The 21,491-nt window shown below is 40.0% G+C and overlaps 1 protein-coding gene across 5 annotated transcripts in view; it reads left to right on the top strand.

Annotated features, from left to right (window-relative positions):
* The window catches only part of LOC128905371 (sodium channel protein type 5 subunit alpha-like), a 222,076-nt gene that overhangs the window by 38,969 nt on the left and 161,616 nt on the right, over positions 1–21,491 (top strand). For 4 of the 5 annotated variants that reach the window (XM_054191393.1, XM_054191392.1, XM_054191391.1 and 1 more), the window contains exons 2-6: positions 2,395–2,713; positions 4,422–4,542; positions 10,008–10,095; positions 13,544–13,672; positions 19,110–19,201. In XM_054191393.1, coding sequence (XP_054047368.1) covers positions 2,447–2,713; positions 4,422–4,542; positions 10,008–10,095; positions 13,544–13,672; positions 19,110–19,201 — 697 coding nt within the window. In that variant the 5' untranslated portion in view covers positions 2,395–2,446. Of the gene's footprint in view, positions 1–2,394; positions 2,714–4,421; positions 4,543–10,007; positions 10,096–13,543; positions 13,673–18,884; positions 18,977–19,109; positions 19,202–21,491 lie in introns of all 5 variants that reach the window. The other variant, XM_054191394.1, reaches the window with a different exon arrangement.

Below are 21,491 nucleotides of genomic sequence, written 5' to 3'. Positions count from 1 at the left end.
AAGAGCAGATGATGTGTTTCTCCACACTGGTACTGGTAGCCCAGAAAAAGGGTAAAAACAGGGCAAACATAAGTAGTCGTTCTTGCATGCACACAGGTTGTGTAGCTAAGGGATTTTCTCAGTCAGAGACAGTATCTTTTTGTTTAAAGCCATTAATGGCTCTTTTTTCCTTGGATTTGTCTCGTGGCTTTGTGAATCCTTGCCATTTGCAGCCAACAAGTTTCAAACGATAACTCTGCGCCATGTGGAAAGTGGCTCCAGCGGTTGTTTCAAACCTGCTGCTCTGTGATTTCATTTGAAATGTCGCCATCCTTCTACTATGAGAAAAAGCAAACAATCATTCTCCATTCACTGTTTTCACAGTGCTCATGATTAACTACACCTCAACTGACAGCCCACAATAATCTCCTCTCCGGTCTAGAAACCTAGTCTGTGCCCTTCCAGGAGTACTGACCAGCCACTGATTTTTGTTGTCCCCTTCAGCACTGAGAAAGGTTTCACTGTAAAGAAACAAAAATCAAAATGACAAAAAAACTCTGAGAATTCTCTGGCCACCTGTACTGATGTCATTTATAGAAAGTGAAATTCTATTTACTTGCACTGGTGCTGAGTCACAAAGTGTTGAGCATAAGAAAACTCAATTTGTGGGAAAGCTTCTAATTTCCTGTTTTTCAGGAGGAAGGGGATAAAACAAATGATGCAGGAGGGGAGGGGAAAGGCATAAAAAGAATATCTAAACAAAGAAGAATGTCAGAATACCCAAACTCCAGGAAGGCTAATTCATTTTTGCCCTGCTTGTTCAAACACGCAGTAATGCGGAGTATAATATATGAGCTCCAGTAAATCATTCCTGTATGATAGGCTGTGATCAATGACAATTTAATGAATTCATTTTAAAACGAAGTCAGAATAGGAAAAACAGTAGTGATTTGAAAGAGTACTTTACTCAAATAAATTGAGTCAATAAATATGCTATTTGTCATGCAGAGTCCAGTTAAAGTCTTGTTTGCTAACAAAAATGCTGTCATCACAGAGCCTAATAGAAGCAAACTATCTGGAACTATCCACTGTAAATAGACAAATACCATCTGAAAGCAGAAAACAACAATTGCGGCTGAACAAAGAATTGTATCCTGCACGCATCGATGAATGCAATAGGGTAGCCCACCTCAAAATCTACTATTTTGTTTGTCACCAACTTATATTCTGAATTAGTATGAATGGTCTGGTGGTAGTAAAAAACCAAGGGCTGTGTTTATTCTGTGAAATGAGTTTTAATTGTTGCATAGTGACGGTTTCTCTTGCTGGAAAAATGTGCCACTAGAGTCATTATTAAATTGCAAAATACGGTTTCAGTTAACCTGGATGGATTTGTGCAGGCTACCAGAACAGGGATAAACTTCATCCCTTTTCAAACAATAGTTTTACATTAATTTTCCCAGCTACCCAAGTTGTTCAGTGCAGATACAAGAAGGCTTTTTGTTCTGCTGTGTTTTTCACGCTTGGCTTTATTCATGTAAGTTGAAAAGACATGGCCATTCCCACTCATTTTCATTCAGGCGGGGATGAGAAGCATTAGCAGTGAAGCACCATCAACCCGAGATGGTCAAATCTCACAGCTTTGGGTTAGATGTTCAAACTGGTATTGGATGGAAGGAGCCTAGTTTTCAGATGTGAGGTACTGATAACAGTGGTTATTCCACATCTCCAAAGCTTGGAGTGCTCTCATGAAGGGCTTTACCAAGCACATTTGGGCTTCCAACATCCTTCAGATTGTAGGGTGTGAAGGAGAAGAAAATGCTCAAAAGTCTTGACAGATATCTTGAAGATGCTATTGCCTATCCCAAAGAAAAATAAATATATGTTGCAGAAGTCTATGACAGAGATTATGAAGAATTTCTGTGTGATTTAAGAATCTGAACTTGACCCTTCATTCTTTAAATTTGGAATAGAACAGCTGGGGCCTTTTTAGAGTTTGCATCATGTGGCCGGAGATCGGCTGATTTAAATCTGCCCTGCAGTCATCTTGGGCACATTGTTCATCCACTCCCAGAGCTGCATGTTCAAAAATGAGTTAGGAATCCAAATTGTTGTGGCTTTTAATGAAACTTAAGCTTGTATGAATCTAAGCTACTCCTTAGTTTGGATTTAGGATCCCAAGTGACTGAAAAACTTAAGAATACTCCATGGTCTATATACAAAGTCTTTTTTGCTCAGATCACGAGCATTCAGTCATTTCTGTTTTCCTTGATGTTCTGCTAACCACATAAAAATAGACGAAGGGTTTCCTGATAATAGATAGCCTGTAAGTTCTTCGGGATATTCTTTTCATTTTGATGGCTTTGTTCTTCTTGCTTTGCTCCTGTCGCTAACCTTTGGTACCTTTTGTTTCAGCTGTTTCCACTACTAGGAGTAAAGACCAGTAAAGACAAAGCAGGATGAAAAGATGGCTGACTTCTTGTTACCACCGGGTACTAACAGCTTCCACCGGTTCACGCCTGAATCCTTGGCTGCTATTGAGAAACGAATCGCGGAGAAGCTTGCAAGGAATGCGAAGCAGGAATATAGAGAGCAGCTGGGCGAAGAAGAGAAACCTCAGCCCCAGTTTGATTTGCAAGCTTGCAAGAAGCTGCCCGATATCTATGGGACTGTTCCTCCAGAGCTCATTGGGGAGCCATTGGAGGACCTTGACCCTTTCTACAATGACTGTAAGGTGAGCACCAGCCAGCCAGCCATCCTGCTTGTTTGCTTTTGCTAAAGCATAAACACCGTCTCTGTTTTGGGGGCTCTGGGTTTTATCTTTCTACAGCCAGTAAAAATATTTTTTTTGCCAGATTAAGGATCAGAGTTTCGGCATGAGCAGGGCTGCCAGAAAACACCTAAGCAAGAGGGCAAAGAGCGATAAAAAGCACAATTAAACCTTGTGTGTTTTCAGATAACTCTGAGTATGAATATACAGTGTCTGAAAAGAGCAGAGCAGTAGCTGAGTTAAATTAAGCCGGAGGATTTTATCTACCCTATCTTGCCTTCTGCGTGAGCCTTGACTCTTCACAGGTCCGTTTATCACTTAAGCCCCTTAATGTTAAGGGCTTCTGGGTGACTTGAGCCTTGTGCTAACACTCTGCATAAGAGCAGGAGGCACCTCCACACCGTTCCTGGAGAGCAGCGGTTCTTTTCCTGCTGAGGGATAGTCCAACTCCATTTAAGATGAACAAAATAGACCCGAAGGGAGATGCGAGTAGCAAGTGCATTGCTGGCACTTCACAGAAGGGTAAGCTTCATCCCAAAGCGAGCATCACCTGATGAGGAATCACGTGTAGGCTGGACCAAAGCCACTACAGCGCAAACAGCCTCTGTCAAAAGGCTGTTGACAGCAGAGCTGGGCTGGTTGCTTACTACTGTTCGTTCCCCTTTCCAAACATTTCGCAACACGGGGAACAAAATAAGGCTTGGAAGCGCATTGTATTTTTAGGAAGCTTCTAGTTCTTTCAGGTACAGATGTTCCTGATTTTGGGCTATGCTATTTCCTGTAAACAATGAATTAATATGACGACAATGCTCCTTCTATTAAGACAGTGTAGAAACAGGTGCAAGAATTACCGAATAAAAGTTAAATGGATAAAGACAAATAGATTACTTACCTGGAAGGGCCAGAATTAATTTACCTTTTAATTTGCCTGCTGTCCCCGGGCACAAGCAGCAGGATACAGATTTGCAATTTTAGTGTCATGAAGGTCTTAGACTCAAGATGTGTGAGTTGCTTAGAGTTTATCTATTGGGTGTCCTGATCCTGTCTCTGAGTAAATATTAGTACCTCTGTGCATGGTGGGGCATCTTCAGAGCTCTGTAAATTGGGCTAGCATCCATTCACATTTGATTTAAGGTAACTCACAGTATTGGTTTCTTCCGCCCATATTAACCAGAGTGAGTGCAATGAGAGTGCCTCAGGTCAGATCCTGCTGTGGAGCTGTGCCTCGTGCAGCTTCTTACCAGCTGAGACAAAAAACATCGACTGAGAGCAACAAAGTGCTTATGGTAGAGAAGATGGAGTAAGAATGTAGTAAGGATCCTGGCACCTAGGAAAAAGAGCATCATAAAAGTCCCTCCACCACATTTTAGTCTCCAGGTCATTTTTTATTTTTAAAGGTGGTTCCTCTCTCTTCCCATCCCCATGACGGAGAAGACACCACAAGACCCTGTAAGGAGTGAAGGAAGTAAAAATAATTGGGATATTGCAATAGGACAGGCAACAGCTCTGCTGGGATGGTCTTGGACAAAACTCTTCACGAAATGACGAGGAATTTCGGGTTCTCGGGAGGGAGTGGGGATACTGGCAGGAATTTCCCAATGGGACGTAGGCTGGGAAAAGCTGAGCATAAATGCAAATACTGAATGTTCTCATTTTCTATTTTGTTTTCCAGACATTTATAGTACTGAACAAAGGGAAGACAATCTTTCGATTTAGTGCCACTCCTGCCTTGTATATACTTAGTCCTTTCCATCCAATCAGAAGAGCAGCAATTAAAATTTTGGTACATTCATATCCTTTCTGTTGATTTCCTTTCTTGTGCATTTTATATGGTTTTTAAACACAGATGGATGGAAGTCAGAAACCATTTTATTTCATTAAGCTGTTTTAAATCTTTCGGCTGAATTTGCTTGCGCAAACAGAAATGCACTTGGATTTTTGGTTTGTTTCATTTGATATTGTTATGTGAGCTATGAAAATGACTATATTATACTGCTGGCATCAGATAATGTGAACTGCGCTGGAGAGTCTGGTGAGTTTACTTGGGTTTAAAGGGTGTGAAGGGCCTGAACGTGTTTAGTAAATAGTCAGTGGAAGAAAAGGGGTGTAGAACCTTAGAAAGAAAGGGAACCAAGAGGCTGGAGCACACCTGGGGAAATCTACACTGATGGAGAACTTCGCTACTGAGCACTTTAGCAACCTCTCCCATGGGAGTCTGTGACACTGTATGCAGATGCAATTTAATTTTGAACTGCCTCAGAACTGAATTTTTTTTTGCTCTCCTGAAACTGAACATTTAAAAAATTGTTTTGTTTGTTTTTTAGGGTCTTTTATTGCAATGTGTTATCCATCTAGGAATGAAAGCACAGGCTGGCCTGATGGACCTTTCAACAGAAGGGAGATGCCCGATTTCCCCTAGCTCTAGTTCTGAAGTCATGCAATACCTATCTATCTATCTATCTATCTATCTATCTATCTATCTATCTATCTATCTATTTATGCAGCAGTTGTTTTTGGCTTGTTTTTTTAACATGACTACAGAAACATTAAATTCTGACATAGTCATATCTCTCTGGAAGACTGAACTGACCCAAATATTCAGCTTTGTGTGAACATTACTAAAAACACACCCATTTTCCTGAGTTGCCTACTTTCTCTACTGAGAGCATGGGAGACCGGGCAGCGATAATTCAAAGACTCCACATGCTGCCGTGATGATCATGTGATGTTTTAGTGATGGAAATCCCTTGTCTGCAATGCCCATGTCCACCAGAGAGAAATAATAAATACTAAGCAGGTAGCATCCTAGAATTATTGGTTAATTATCAAATTTCAGAGGGGAAAAAAAAAAGGAAAGAAACCTGATTCCCAGTGGTTGTCCATGCAGTGGCGGGGGGGAAGGGAGAATACAGATATTCTAACAAGAATTAAAAATAGGTGAAGCTTCTAGTAACAATAATTCTATGCAAAAATCGGCCAAGATATGATATGTGGTATCGTCCAGGAGTTTAGTATGGTTACTATGAATACAGCACAGAATTTTGCAGAGAGGTTTTTTTGTGCATCATGTTATACAGGCAAAGAGTACAGCACATGCTGCTGCATACCCAGAACCCAACAGTGTTTATTACATACAGTTACATCAGCACAGCCTTGCTGAAGTGAATTGAGGTCAATGCATTTGCGGGGAAGAATTTGAAAATTGAGCTTCTCAGAAAAAAGCATGTATGTGTGAAAATCAGCTCCAGCCTTGGAGGCCTGTTCTGTCTTCTGCTCACTTTCTTCTACACTGTCTGGTGAAGCCAAGAGGCCACAAGCATGTGTAACACACAGGAACTACATGCCCTTAGTAGCAGTCAACCGAGAGATGGGTATGCATGAAATCCTTATCATATTACTTCGAAGGATTAAGACCACAGAGGAGTGAATTTGAAAGATATGTCAGGAACAGAAACATGGTCAGATAAGGAGTGCAAAATTTTGGGAGTGGAAATTCACAATGCAAATAGCATTTTACTTCCAGAAAGACCCAAGTTGTCACCTTGTGTTGATAATGTCAGGAAATCCAACATCTCAATCTTTGGCAAGCACAGGCAGGAGGCAACAGCTCCAGTCCCGGTGAAACAGCGGTGAAGTTCCTGCACCAGGCACTGATTTGTGTTCTGTCAATAAAGACCTTTCACATCAGCCTGAAACACAAAGGCCAACCGGCTGAACAGGCAGTCAATACCCCAGGCAGAAAGGAGTCTGAATCGGCAAGTACTCAAGCAGATAATATCACAGACATGAATCTGGGAACCAGATCTATTGTCTTGCATGAGTGTAATCAAGCAGTCTTTATTTTCCCAAGGGCAAAAGCCAAAAAAGAGCATTAACAAATGGTGCCCTGTCACGTAAGTGTCTGAAGCAACTCCTTTAGTAGAGGCCATATTTCCATTTCCAGTCATTGACTGTACCTTGAAGGCCAACAGTGGAACAGAATAGAGAGGACAGAGTGAAATCATCCTATATAGAAGCTGTGGGGGTCACATTTCTTCATTAAGTAGCTGTATAGGGAGTTCTTCCTCTGAGACTTCAGGCAGGATAAATCCTGTATGTTCACTGCTCATCCAGCCAAGTTTGATTAGCCTAGTCATTCAAAAATACACCCTTCCAAGGGAAAAAACCATCCACAGCCTCCCAGTAATGTGAGTTAGTTCAATTAACAACATACTCCTAAACCTCTTCTAGGTGTTTCTCCTCTTCTTCAGAGTCTGGGAGGTCTCATGAAAGGACCATGGCACAGATGGCTGCCAAGAACAAGGCCCTGGTCCATTTCTGTCACCGAGGACATGGGGAATATAGGTCTGCATCCCATTTATATCAAATGCAAAACAAAACGATTGGATGAACCCTTTTGCCTTCTGCATCTTTATTAGCTATTATTAACTTCTTTATTTACTGTCTCCACCCATTAATAAGATTAAACCACTGCTAACGTTTCATTGATACCTTATGCTTAAAAGATTCCTCTTAGTTCTTCTTGTCTGGAAGCCAAGGACCGTTCTGTGGTGTCCTTAGTTTCTCCAAACGCTTTGCTGCTGCGTATAAAATCCATAGCAATTGTTATTCCTAGGTTTTCTAGGTATTATAAATAGTTGCTCTCAGTTTGCCACTGATCCAGAATGGGGGTTTGGCCAAAATTACCTTCCTTGGTGCTAGAATTATGGAATCTGGCCCATTTTACAAAAACAAACCAGCAAACAACTCCCTAAAGATTTTCCAATCTTTGTTCATATTTTCTGCTTGTAACTTTTCTTCCACCTGATTTTACACACTTTCCTCAGTAAGAGAAAATGAGACCTTGTGAAGCACCAATTATACGTACTATTGATTGGGACTAACCTTTGCTTGCACATATTATATGTAATTTGGAAATGATCACTTAAAGAGCCTCTAGTATTCAGTCTGCTAATTAACAATTATCCATCATAATGAAGTCTAGAATAGAAGTATGCCATTTTTGACTCAATATCTTTGTGCTAGGAGATAAAATTCATAACTTTCAGAATCGGTTTGCTCAAAGCCTATTCTATAACTTCAAATTGGAAATAATAGGTTTAATTTATTACAGAAAGATCCTGATGAGTAGCTTAGTGTATTTGGTTTGTGGTCCATAACAGAGTCCAACCCATACTTCTGGAAGCGTTTAGCCATATCAACTCATGGACCAGTAGGTTTTCAAAAACTGGAATTAATAGCTGTTCCAAGATAGGTAACAGACAATAGTGCTAATATAGGTTATCCCAATTTCATCTCCTTTGTTTTTTCTGAGTAGATCATCATCACTGACTTTTTCTAATAGAAACAATTGCATTAGATTTCAGATAGGAATGTGAATTCCATTCTGTAGGAATTTCTGTTTTCTCTTTCTTTTAACACAGATCTCTGACTTCGGTGTATAACCAGCTGAAATGTTGCTTTCTTTTATGTTCTTTGTAGTTTTCAGCTTGGTCATGAAACTCTGCTTGTATTCATAGTGCATTTGATGTCCCAAAGCTGACCCTTTATATTTTCAACCTGTGCCCTCCTGTATGTTCTCTTTGGTGTTTCAATAACGAGGTGATGACACCTGCTTATAAGTGAGCATCTGGGAAAACTGTTAGAGTCAGCTTATACCAGAAGGAAACAGGGATGTATAAATCAGTCCAGTGATCCTAAAAAGGGTGGTTATAGCGGAATTTCTTTTCTTGGAATTGAATTGAAATATAGTATTTGTTTGGCATGGCCTGAAGATACCACTCTTTTTTACTATTGTTGTTTTCATAGCATTTAACAGCATTTCACTGTAGTTGAAATAGTAATCCAGGCTAGCTGCAGCTTAAACCTAATTGTGTTAACCAGATGGCCACAATTTACAGAAACCTATCTCAGCCTGACTTGAGAAAATGTGACTGGATATCAGCTGTCCTTCCCAGTCCTTCAGCAGGAGGTGTTGGCTCAGAAGTGGAAAATGTTTGTGAGATGAGCAGTCCCTTTGAGTTCAATTACTGCTTTCTGCGATGGCGCTGGGGAATATGTGGGTTGGTTACTACCAATTTAACCTCATAGTTGCTCCTGTGGCCCATCAGGAAATGTTCCACTTTGTACTCGGCAGAGATTTTGGCTCTGCAAAAGGACAATTTTCATGCAAACATTTCAGGACATACCTTTGAAATTATATTCTTTGATTGCTGTTCTTAAACAAAAAATACCACCAACGGGATCAGTAAAGGGGTGAAACAAAAAAACACCTTTTTTTTTTTCCTAAAGAAGGCAAAAGAAATTTACATTTGGATGCTACTATTCTTCCTTGAGAAGGGTCCCAACCCATTGACTGAGTTGTAGGCTGTTTTCCTTTGCGTTATCTTCTCTCCACTTAAACTCATTAGTTAAACTTTCTCCAGCAGCACAGAACCTATTATTTATGCGGAGAATCCCATCACGTTCTGTAATTTTTTTTACAGAAAGTGGTACGTGCTTTTAGGAGAGCAGTTCAGTGAACTATATTTTCAATTTCAGGAATTCGATTTAGGGTGCTCCTTTTCGTATTTATGGCTTCAGCTTAGCAGCTAAGTGCATGGACTACACACTTGGGAGGTTCATTTTAGCCGCCAATTAGGGAAACCGGTGCTTCAGCTGAGGCAGTCAGCTTTGCAGACCAAGACTGTGTATTTGCCAACCAGGTTTGCAGACCAAGCCTTAGAATTAGTGCTCTGAAACTCTTATTAGCTTTTGGTGAAACTTTATACTGAAAGCGAGGCCTCAGGCCCATTAGGGAGATTAGAAAGTCCAGATTTATAACTTGCCCTACTGCCTGAGAAATGTTTCAGGGTGGAAAATAAAATGGGAATTTGCAGACACAGGTTTTTCCGTAGATACTTAAATGAGACTAATCCCTCTTTTCATACAAAGTTGTGCACCTATGCACATTGTCATCTGACCAACACAGCTGTAACTTTAGGGTATTGTATTTTCAGAAGAGTGCAGAGTCAGTACATTTGTTTACTCTATAAAGTATGTGTAAAAGATGTTGGCAAAGCAAAAAAAGCAGGGAAGATTCTCTCATTTTATTGTCTGTTTATATAATTATTTCTTTCCTTATGCACTTGCAAATGAATGCCTATAGTCCTTTTTAAGCATCTTGCAAATTATGAGTGACACTTCTTGTGTGAAATGACAAAAAAATTACGAAGTCTTACAACATATGCGTTGTTTTCCTTAATTCGCTTATTTACATTGTTCAGTATGTTTATTATGTGCACTATTTTAACTAATTGTGTGTTCATGGCACAATCAGAGACTCCGTCGTGGAATAAATATGTTGAGTAAGTATCCTTCCTGGTTTGCAGCTGCCCTGTCCTTACCTCGTCCTTCCTCTTCCATTTGTTCCAGTCATCTTTTCATCTTTTTTGCTGTTGTCTGATTTCTTTCCAGTAATACTGACCGTACTATCTGTCCTGACAAAATATTTTGCCAGGTGTTTGTTGCTCATAAAAACTCCCTTAGTAAGTCAACTGACAAGTTTTAGCCTACCAAGCTCATACTTATTACGAGAAGCACCTGCTATGCTACCTTGGAATGAAATCACATATGAGGAGAACTCCGTTTGAAACTGGCCAGCCTCCCTCAGTTCCCATGCAAGAGATTTGCTGGTTGGACACAGTAGAATAGGCTGATGGAGTTCAAGTTGAATTATTTCAGAGAATACTTCCTGGACATACTTATTTCTATCCTTAAACTGAAACTTATTGGAAGCAGAAGTTTCTTTTGGGCTGAGCACATCATGGGAAGTGTTCCCCTCCAACCATTGGTAGGCATACTTTGTGAGCAAGCATAATATTGTCTGGGAACACTTTTATGAGGATTCCCATTTTTTTAGCTTGTCAAACCATCAGAAAAAATAGCAAAAGTATCACTTGAAGGGTTTTTTTGGTTGGCTTTGTTTTTGTTTTTTTAAATTAATTTTAAGAGACTAACGGGCTTCAGAAAGCCCATTTCATTTCTTTAAGTTGCTTTAAAATATTCCTGTTAGGAACAGATACCAGATGCACAAGCTAATCAACCTACAGTGCATTAAACAATTATTTTGGCTCATTGAACCAATCAGAACACACTTTTTATTTTTGACTGACATATGATAAACACAGCCATCTGCTGCTCCATAGCCTGGTGGTTGGTCTACTCAGGGCTGTAAGGAAAGACAGTAAAATGCCCTTATTTTAGGTTTCATAAAATCATGCAGGGCACATCTTCTAGGCCATAAATTACTAATTATAGATAGCACTGAACCAAATATTTCATCCGATCACAATAACATCCTAATCCCAGGATGTTTCATGTATTTCTGTATAGTGTGTTACACTCAAGTATGTCTGTGACTTTCTTTTTCCCCTCATGTTGTCCTTTTCTTATTGAAAACTGTCAGGCAGTACCATAGCCATGATGTATTCAGCTGAAACATGGGCATCTCATCCATGAGTCAAAATTTGGTCAGTGGCTCTACACTCGGGAATTCAAACATTCTGGAGCAAAATATCGAAGTGCTTGTTGTGTCTTCCATAGGCAGGAAAATGTGGATGATGTTATCAGTGCGTCAAGCAGGGCGTGCAAGAAATGTAGAGCAGAAATGCAAATGGACTCATGCAGCAATGGAGTAAATCCTTTCCCTGCCATGTTTCCTCTTCTCCTGCGTCCCCTCATACCTCTCAGCTTTTCCTCCTCAAATGCATAGAATGAAATCAAAGGCAAGTATTTTTGAGGAGCAAAATAACCCAATGAACTTTAATTCAAATTGATTAATATTGGATTTGGAAAAGGTACATTTAATCCAGTTTGTTCTGCTGTTCCAGAGACTCACAGGGGACACAGTAGTAACCTTCTGCAAATATTTATCCTAGATCTTCCTTTGAAACATTTGCCTTACCATTTTGAAAAAAGAAATCAATTCAACTTACCCCCATGATTTATTTTTTTTTTTTTTTAATCCTGACTTCTGTTGTTAAAGAAGCTGTTCAGTTGCTGGAGGACTTTGCCCGATCCATTTAGAATTAGATGATGATTATACAATCAATTAAACCATCTGACATGCTGAATAAATACAAGGGGTTTATCATTTTAATGAGCTTATGTACCGTTAAGTATTTTTTTTAGTTCTTTGCATGTGTTTTCTGCATGTATTACTGAATACATATGCTTAAAGAGATCGTCACGTGGGTGACCTATATTTGAAATATCACAGCAAAACTAAACAGGAGACACATGAAAAGTCAGATACAAGATGATGCTTAGGTGTATGGTCAAAAAGGACACGTGAGAAACATGTAATGCCCACTGTTGCACAAAACCTGTCCTGATAATCTCCAGTTTAAGATGAAGCACATTGATGTTTTACAATGTGTGTAACTTGATCTGCTGTGTGACATGATGGCAGGGGGGCATGAGATTTGCCACTGCCTGTATGTGTGCCCATTTACAGATAGAGGAATACTTCTAAGAGAAAACATTTTCTTTTTATGCATAGTGAAGTTCTTCCTTACATTACTACCTTTAATTGCTTACACCTTTTTTTTTTTTTACCAAACAGGAATCCCAGCTGTTATCATTTTTTGTGTGTGATTGCACCATTATGGCTACTGATGTTTAGGGACTGAACAGAAAACTCAAGATAGTCTTGAGTTTTTTTCTAGATTTACGAAATTTATGGTTTATGGGATTTTAGGTGGTTTTTTGTTGGGTTTTTTTAATAGGCTTTGGTATCCTCTGCATATTCATTTGGAGAAAAGAGGTAGGGAATGCCAATGGTGGATACTAAACATTTGTTATTTTTATTATGATATGACCTAGAATACCTAGTCCCATTGGGCTAGATGTCTCAGGTAGAAACATTTCAAAAGAAGTGTTCTATGCCCTGAAGTACGACTCTGATAGTAGGTAGAGCCCTGAGTGACTACGCATCTGAATGTTATAAGTCAGATACATTACTGTCCTCTGCAGAGAATTAGCTAAATTTTATTACAAGTATCATCTTTATTACAAAAGGCAAGATGTATGTTCTCTCCAAGATCATCACAGTCAAGAGGCTGTTGGTAATAAACAACTTACCTTACTAAGGGAAAAAAACACTCTTGTGTCTCTTTTACTGTCAAGCAGGTCAAAATTACTACATATAGTATTCAGGTGGGAGTTGTTTTCCTCTTTTTCAGTGAGGGAATTCTGTTGTTTAATTCTGAGGGCTAGTGTGATTTGCCATGGGTAGTGAAACACTACGGAAGTTGCAGGAAGAATACCCTTTTTAGCTAATAAAACCAAGTGGTGACATTTTTTAACCTGCTGTCCTTCAAAATGTCCTGGGCAGGAAGAGATGAGAGGTATGAATGGAAGAACCACCCTTCTTCAAATCAGAGAAACAACAAGGAATGTGGCATAATCCATTCCCCTTTCACTGGTGATTGCAGGCCATAGCACAGCTTAGCAGCGTAGTATTATTCGTGCTTGACTTAATGAGTGAGGAGTCATCAAGATACACCCTGCGGTGAAAATTATCTTCATCCTGTGGCTGTCATGAGCACTTTCCCATTTCTTACATGTTCCTTGGTCTACCCGTGAAGCTGCTCACACGCAGCCCAGTGCTGGAGCCGTGATTCACATAAGCAACCCCAATGAGATGGGCAGGAGTGTCCCACACGAGGAGCATTGGGTTGAGTGTGTCTCTGCCATTCCTGCCGTCTGCTGCTTGCTAATGCTCTTCCTTATCTTGGCCACTTTATTCTCCAGGTACACTTTCACTGGCATTTACACTTTTGAGTCATTGATAAAAATCTTGGCGAGAGGATTTTGCATGACAGAATTCACCTTCCTTCGAGATCCATGGAACTGGCTGGATTTCAGTGTTATTGTTATGGCGTAAGTAGCACTCCTTTATATTTTTCAAGACAGTGGTATGCAATAGAACTTTTAAAAAAATTGCCTGACTATTCTCTTTTTTTCACTCAAATTGTACTGAAAATGAGAAAATGCTGAATTATATTAGGAAGGAGTTTATTTTCCTGAGCGGTTTCAGAGGAAGAAGTCAGAGGAATTCTCAATAATGTTCTCTCAATTCACTAGACTATTTTGGAGAAATTATTTATTCTGTCTGTGCTCCACAGAGAGAACTGTTTGTAAAATATGTGTAATAGTACTTGCCTATCTAAGGTAATTTTGGGAAGCTTCAGACCTCTGAATAGAAGGCATTAGAAGTGTGACTGAATACCCATGTATTTAAATCCCTATCGTAACACCACCAAAACTATTTTCGTGTTCTTCACTTCACAAACCCTCTTCATCCTGAAAGTAATTACTGTTTTTACCTACTATAGGGATTTAATTTAAAGGCCTCTGAAACTTGGTATATATCTTGGGAATAGAAATTTGTCCCCCAACATGATATTCCCTTTCAGCTTCTACCTAGATTATTCGAGTTCACTCAGGACACGTGGGGTTCTGGTGCTTTGAAGGAGGTGATGGATTTGTGGCATCTAGACAGCTAAAAATACACGGGGGTAGGGGAGCAGTCAGCCCACACTCGCAGCGGACGCGGGGTCAGCCCAAGCTCTGGCCAAAGGCAGATGCCTGACACTGTTGGTATCTCCAGCTGAGCTAGAAATCCAGATTTTCTTCATTGTCATAGAAGAGAGAAAAGCACATGAAGAGAGCATGTAATCTTGAAGCGGAAGCTAGCAGAGATGCCCCGAAAGTCTCCATTTCCTAACAGTGGAAGGATTTAATCTGATCACTCTCTATGTTCTGCTTCATGATATCTGTATTATGTTCTGGTTTTAGTTTAGTTCTCACTGCCTTCTTTAAACCTCATAATTCACAGCCGTAGGTGAGATGCACGCCTCTTAGCGCTGACATTTGAGCTGAATTCCTGGGCCCACGACATTTGAATGGAAACAAAATTCTTAAAAATTCTTCAACCAAACTTAGTTCAAACACCAACGAGGGCCACTAAATTTGGTAGAAAGACTCTGGTAGGCTCCAGGGACCAGAACCAATATTCTTAGCAGCATTTAGCAGAGGAACAGCATGAAGACAGGTAAAACTTACGTGGACTTCACCAGGAAGGCTCCCATTTATTTGAGTAGGCTTTGGATCAAAGCCAGCCATGGGTCAGGTCCTGGTATCTGTTACTACATTCCTATGGATTTGGCTGAGCTGACATCTGGCCATCATGATAAGCTTTTAAAAAAATAAATGCCAACACAGATGGGGAGGAGCTTTTGGAGGTCAGCACACATTAGGTACTTTTCTCAGCTAAACTTTTCCTCAAGAAGCGCTAAGTGCAATTCTCCTGCAACATTTAAAGGCAGGGCAGAACACCACAAAGTGTCACCAGCCTGCTCCCCTGTCCATCAGACAGCTGGTACAAGCAGGGTGTGATGGTTCATCTGTTTGTGAGCTGGCATGTGAGTTTATTTGCAGGTCTCTGAATTCAGCACAACATGGAGATCTTCTGTGCATGGATTCCCTCTATTCTACAAGGAAGGAGGGCTTTGACAGTGAGTCAGAAAGGGAAAGGACTAGATGAGCCACAGCCTGCAGCCTTGGCGAGGCATCTGCTCCTCTTCATCTCTTTGGCTTGGGCAGAGGCTGGAGCATCAGTCCCAGCTCTGCAGAACTCCTCTGAGAGCATTGTCGCAGGCGGAGTGATTAACTTCACTTGGAAGAGAGAAGTAGTGAAATATTTATTAACATAAAACAGTGATTTAACAAAGTTAGTAGTGAATGCGACAGTGTTTTACGAGATTCGATGCCAGGGTACACTTGATTATTTACTGCATAGAGGCCAGGGTCAGACAAGCTCTCAGGGAGACCCTCCCGTTGAGTCACGAGGTTCAGAAAGGACCCCCTTGCTTTCTAAACTCCTTCTCAGAGAGGAGTCCAGGTGCAGCTGGATCCAATCCTAGTCCCAGACTTGGTCAATGGTTTATGCCTAAAGGATTATATATGCACAATCAATCTTTTATATCACTTAGCTAAGATTTCAAAGTTAGCATGCTATTAGTCACCTACCGAGAATCCGTTGCGGCGAGGAATTTCTCAGCCTCGAGGAGCAGAACCTTAAGCGAGCGTCCCCACTCAAGGGGAGATCCTGTCGTGCAGCCCGCTGCCGTGCAGGAGAGCTCAAAGGGCTCTTGGGCTGTCCGCTATTTACAGAGTAAGATAATTGACCTATAGTCATATTCGCATGGGAACAAGGTTCCAAAACTCCAGACAGTGTTTTGGTTATGTTGCCAGCCATCCCCTGTAGTTCAAGTGCAACTCGTAACAACTCCCGCTGATGGCAATGGCTTGAGCAGGAGCTGGGAGGGGAAAGGGGGAAGAGGGGGGAGCACACCGCCACAAGCATGCCCTGGTTTTGTCTCATTTGCTGTCACTGAAATTCAAGTCTGAACAGACAGCGTGGGACGAGGTCTGGATATCCCTTAAAGTCTGTCCACGTTCTCTCTGGGTGTCTGGGGCTTAGGGAGCTGGAGAGGTGTGAAGGTTTGCACAGACCTTGAGGAGGACAGTTGCCCTGAGGTGATTCACTCCCTGCAGGTAGGAACCAGGGTTTGGTTCCCAGAGGCTGTGGTCTTACACCTCTTCTTGCTTTTCTGATTCTTCTAGACATGAACGGCCACTCAATGCTCCAGCCCAAGGATTCATGAAAAATTCCTTAAGCCTTATGTAATAAGAGGCTTAAGTGTCTGTGCCTTCTTTTCTGGCTACATGTCAATTTTCTTTCCAAATGATATTTCATCTCTTAGTTAGAAGATCCCTAAAACGGGGGGGGGCTGCAATTGCAAAAAATCAAGTTTCTCAACTTCGAATTATAGCAATGGCCGTGCTCTTCAGAATCAGCATCAATTCCTATTGTTTCTTGCTTTAAGGCACATTATATTAACATTTCTAGAACCTAAAAAAGAGAACTGGAATTCTGGAGTAGAAAAGAAATAGAAAAGTGTTTCCTTGAGCCCATAGGCAGCAGTGAGAGAGTTAAAAGTGACTGCAATATGATCTTCATACGTACAATGAAACTTCCTTCCCAAGTACGCAAGCAACAGATAGTACAGAGCGTTGGATAATGGACTCTATGCTGATATGATTTATCCTTCACATAAATCCAATTTGCAAGTAATTTAAAGTAAGACTCATTGTACAGGTAACTCTGGAGTTGTTCTTTGCTTCTAGCTAGTGTGATGGTAGAGGTATTTCTGTATCTGGAGACAAAGCTGGCATGAGCATTCAAAATGGGAAAGTCTGGTGAGGGGCCGTGAGATCTAGATGGACCATGGGTTCTGAGCTAACAGAAAATCTTATTCTTTCAGTAGTGGGTGTTACAGTGGAATGACCATCACTTGCTTTACAGTTATTGCAAAACAACCTCTTGCCTTCTCTTTTGGGCAGAAAGAGCACAGATTGGGTCACAGAGAGTAGTTTTAAATAGCACACTAGAGCATAAGAGGTGCCCCAGGTCTCCAGGGCTTTTCTTCGCCCCTGTGCTAACAGACACAGCCATGGCTTCTGACAATCCGTGGGGCCATGGATGGGTTCAGGAGAAATTATGAAATTTATCCTGTTTAGATCACTCTTTCCCAGAAAATCAAGTACTTTCCAGAGCAGGTGAGAGAGAGGCAGCTGTAGCATTGGAAAGTGCCCTGCTAAAACCTTAAAGACAATAAGCAATTCCCTGGCTAACAGGAAAATTCGGGATGTGAATTCCAATTAGTTCTTGCTCCCTGACACAGAGAAACCGGTCTGCTGCGATTTCATCCATACATGGCCAAAAATAAATCTTAATTAACTACTGTGAACAGGCAGCAGTACTATTTGCTTCATGTGCTTGTTGACATATTAATAATATGTATTTACAAATCTCTGGTTAGCAAAACCATATTCCCATGATATTGCTTCTCCCCAAATTATTTTTTTCCATCCCTGCACGCTGCAGAAGAGTTTGGGAGAGGAGCACTGGGTAAACCTGGGTAGGAATTACCAAACAGGTAAATCTTTGCCCAGACTCCCCTATGAGATTATGAAGAGGAGAAGCAATGTTGCTCTTTCAGGTTATAAGCTGGATTAGTAGATATGGAGAGCATGCGTTGTCCTCCCCAGAGGCCTTTGCACAAAACCCACTTAAGCAGGCTTTGTAAAATAACCAGGTGAGTTTTTGCCTTAACAGGTAAAAAAAAAAAAAAAATGCCTCGGAGAAGTAGAATAGACGCAAACAAAATTTAATAGCAATTTAATAGTGAAAATTAAAGGGTTCAAGAGCTCTTTTATTCAGAAGATGCAGTGGTGACTATGCTTTCACTGTATAGTGATTTGGAGGAAATCATTTTGTACAACACTGATAAAGCCAAACTCATTCCATAACTGACCCTCCTGGGAGCATTTAGCTCAGATACGGCGTGCATCTCCATGATGACCAAAATAGGCATGGCAATGAAGAGCTGGCATTGGTATTTTAATCATAAGTAGTTCTTAGTAGAATTGCAATTATATTCATTCAAAATCCATCTTCCTGCAGCCAAAGGGCATGGATTTGATGTACAAAACAAAATAAAATTTTAAGCATCTCTTGAAACCAACATCTGCTTTACCACAGAGTACAGCGTCTTAGAATAAATAACCCCGTGGAAACAGTTGTACCGATGTTTTCCGATGTTGTCCTATATGCAGTTTTGCAGGAGCTATGATGTGAAAATTACTTGGGTATTTGAAGCTTTTGGGTTTTTTTTAAGAGCAGCAAAATAACTCTTAATGTTTTCTATAATGTAAAGAACTTTTTGTTAAACTACATGATGGTAAAATCTTGAAAGTATTTATTGCTGAACAGCGCGATAACAAAGTTCACCCAGTAGTTTTAAAGAATCGATGCCTATTAGATAATTTTAATAGTTCAAGAAACATTTGAAATAATGTGTCCTATGAAAAAACCTGGGACAAATGGCATCAAAGAACAGCCTGAAAAGTGGATGCACCTCTCATTCGGCTGCATTTGCTCCCACTATATATGAATGCATTCTTCATTCAGACAAGTCTCATACTCTATTGTATAATTCCAAATAACTGTGACTTAATTCTACAGGTATGTAGGAGAATTTGTGAATGTAGGCAGTGTTTCACCTCTTCGGACTTTCAGGGTATTGAGAGCTTTAAAAACTATTTCAGTAATCCCAGGTAAGAAGCCCTGATCCTTATGTTTTGGCTCTCAGCTACAAGTGATTCTTTCTCTGTCTCTCTTTGTCCCTTTGACTGTTGTTTTTTTGCTGGTGTTTTGTCATTGTCTGTGTGTGACTTTCCCTTGTTACAGATACATAACTGAATTTGTGGACCTGGGCAATGTCTCAGCCTTACGAACGTTCAGAGTACTGCGGGCGCTGAAAACAATCTCAGTCATTTCAGGTGAAAATCAGGTTAAACACTCGGGCTGCAGTTAAAGCCTACATGCCATTTCCAGTAGTAAACACAGTAATTACAAATGACTTAACCATAGACACTGATCAGGAAATGGAGGAATGTAGGGAATGTGACCTGTCAATAGAATACATTTTTCATATGTTTTTGCAGTACTGTTATTGTGGGCAGAAGGAATGGAGTGCCTCCGAAATTACAGACCTCACTAGGACGAGTGCTGCTGTAAGAACAGTGGTATGCCGTGGCTCGTGAATCACATACGTAAAGTACTCATTCATGAACCAAATGGCAATGGCAATGAAACTCTTTTAAAGTCTTCGGATATTGATTTTTAAAAATGGAAGGTTAATGACCTCAAAATGCATATTTGTGTTTAAGAGCGCATCTATAGAAGAATCTAAATCTGTGCTATGAGCTGAGGTTTCAAGACTGCAGGCGTAGATAGCCTAATTTGTCACGGTGTTTATCCATTTGCATGAGGTAGAAACACTGTTTAAATTTCGGACGCTTAAGATATCAGAAAATGTTTCATCGTTGATTTCAGAAGGTTCAGCAGTTCACCAACTCCCATTTTCTCACATATTCAAGAACACGATTTTGGGCCTCCCCCCCAAAAAAAAATAAAATAAAATCAGTGTTTTACTACAGATCTGGTACTGAAAGAAGCTTTTTTCTCATAGGTTTTTATCCAATCTATTACTATTTCTTAAAATAATACATAATATTTACTACTAAGTAATTTACGCAGAGATAAGTCCACTAAGGACTAACCATACGACAATACTTTTTTGCCAAGCATTATCTATGGACAGGTCTCATTCAGCCTCAGTGTTTAACATCTCCAACCTGCATGACAAGGTAGAGAAGATAGCAAAACCCATGCATGGTAGTTCCTATCGGTGATAATCCTGAACAGATGTTGGCAATTACACATCAAAAATATTCAAAACATCGAGGGAACAGCTTCGGTTTCTCACACGCAGCTTGTTAAGGTTAGAAAGGCTTTTCTGCCCTTTATATTATGCACATCTAGATTATAATATAAATCTAAACATATTCTGTAGTGTAAAATTATAGGGATGTGTATTACAAGTAATCGCCAGTACTCACATGGAGCATAAACTGGAAATGGGAATTCTGGAATTGAGGTGTTAAGAAAACATATATATGGGTCTAGGGCTTACTCCCTCATTCCAGCATTAAAGTGATGAAAATCAGTGAAATGACTGAAAGAGAAAGGTACTTTTCATTGAAAGTGTATGTCAAAATATAGCTTCTAGAGAATACTTTAAGACGATCATTCATTAGGTCTGGTATTCCTGGAGATGAGCTCCTGTCTTAATTTTTGTCTTCAATTTTGAAAAGAACAATGTATTCGCAGGGAGGGGTTGTTTTAAGTTTTGTCTAATTGGATTTCCATTGAGAAACGATTTATTTTTCTTTGGAAACAGAGTGTTGAGCAGTTTTACAGATCATGCGTAATTGTAGCGGCTAATCATAAAGAAAACCAGAGTTTCCTAGCAATTTGAAGACTAACTTGGAGGGACAGCCATCTCCAGGGCACACCTTTCATTTTCCATCTTGTCTCAAGCGTGAGGTTCTTCAGAGCAGAGCCTGTCAATTTTGCTGAGTTATATATATAGCAATTTTCTGCTGCCCTATATCAGAGTTGGAGCTGAAGCTCGTTTTACATCAAATGATAAATTTTGTCTGTGTTTTTGGTGGGGAAAAAAGGAGTACTGAGATTCAGAAAAACTTTATTTAAAAATACACCAAAGCCCTCCAGTGATAATAAGCACCAAGTTGTTCCATTTGTTGGTTAATAGAAAAAAAAAAAGAAAGATGAGGAGTATTTTTATTAGAGTAATACATAATAATCCGCATTCTATTTTTTTCTTTCTGACGGACTGTTTGATTAGTTTTTTGATAACTGCATTTTTAGGTACTAGTTACTAAATTATTTGCTGACATAACTGCACGAAGATATGCTAATAGAATATCTGGCCCTAGGTTTTATTGACAAGATTACCTGTGCCCTTAGTATGTTTAAATTACAGATGTGGGGAGCTACAAATTGTCATGGAACACCTAGCTGCCTGTAAAACATAGCTAAAGGTTTCTTTTTAATTTTCGCAGATAATTTCAGAGGAGTCAGTTCATTTTTCACTTAGACACATATGTTTTAAAAGAAATATTGGGCATGATGCTGTGGTTTATTTGGATATCAGTCTGAGTTTTTAATGATAACATAGGCTTATGCTGAGATGAAATATTTTTC

The sequence above is a fragment of the Rissa tridactyla genome, chromosome 2 (genome assembly GCF_028500815.1).
Source record: "Rissa tridactyla isolate bRisTri1 chromosome 2, bRisTri1.patW.cur.20221130, whole genome shotgun sequence".
Lineage (NCBI taxonomy): Eukaryota > Metazoa > Chordata > Aves > Charadriiformes > Laridae > Rissa > Rissa tridactyla.
The sequence above is the reverse complement of the archived record's forward strand: the minus strand, read 5'-3'. Positions and strand labels throughout refer to the sequence as shown.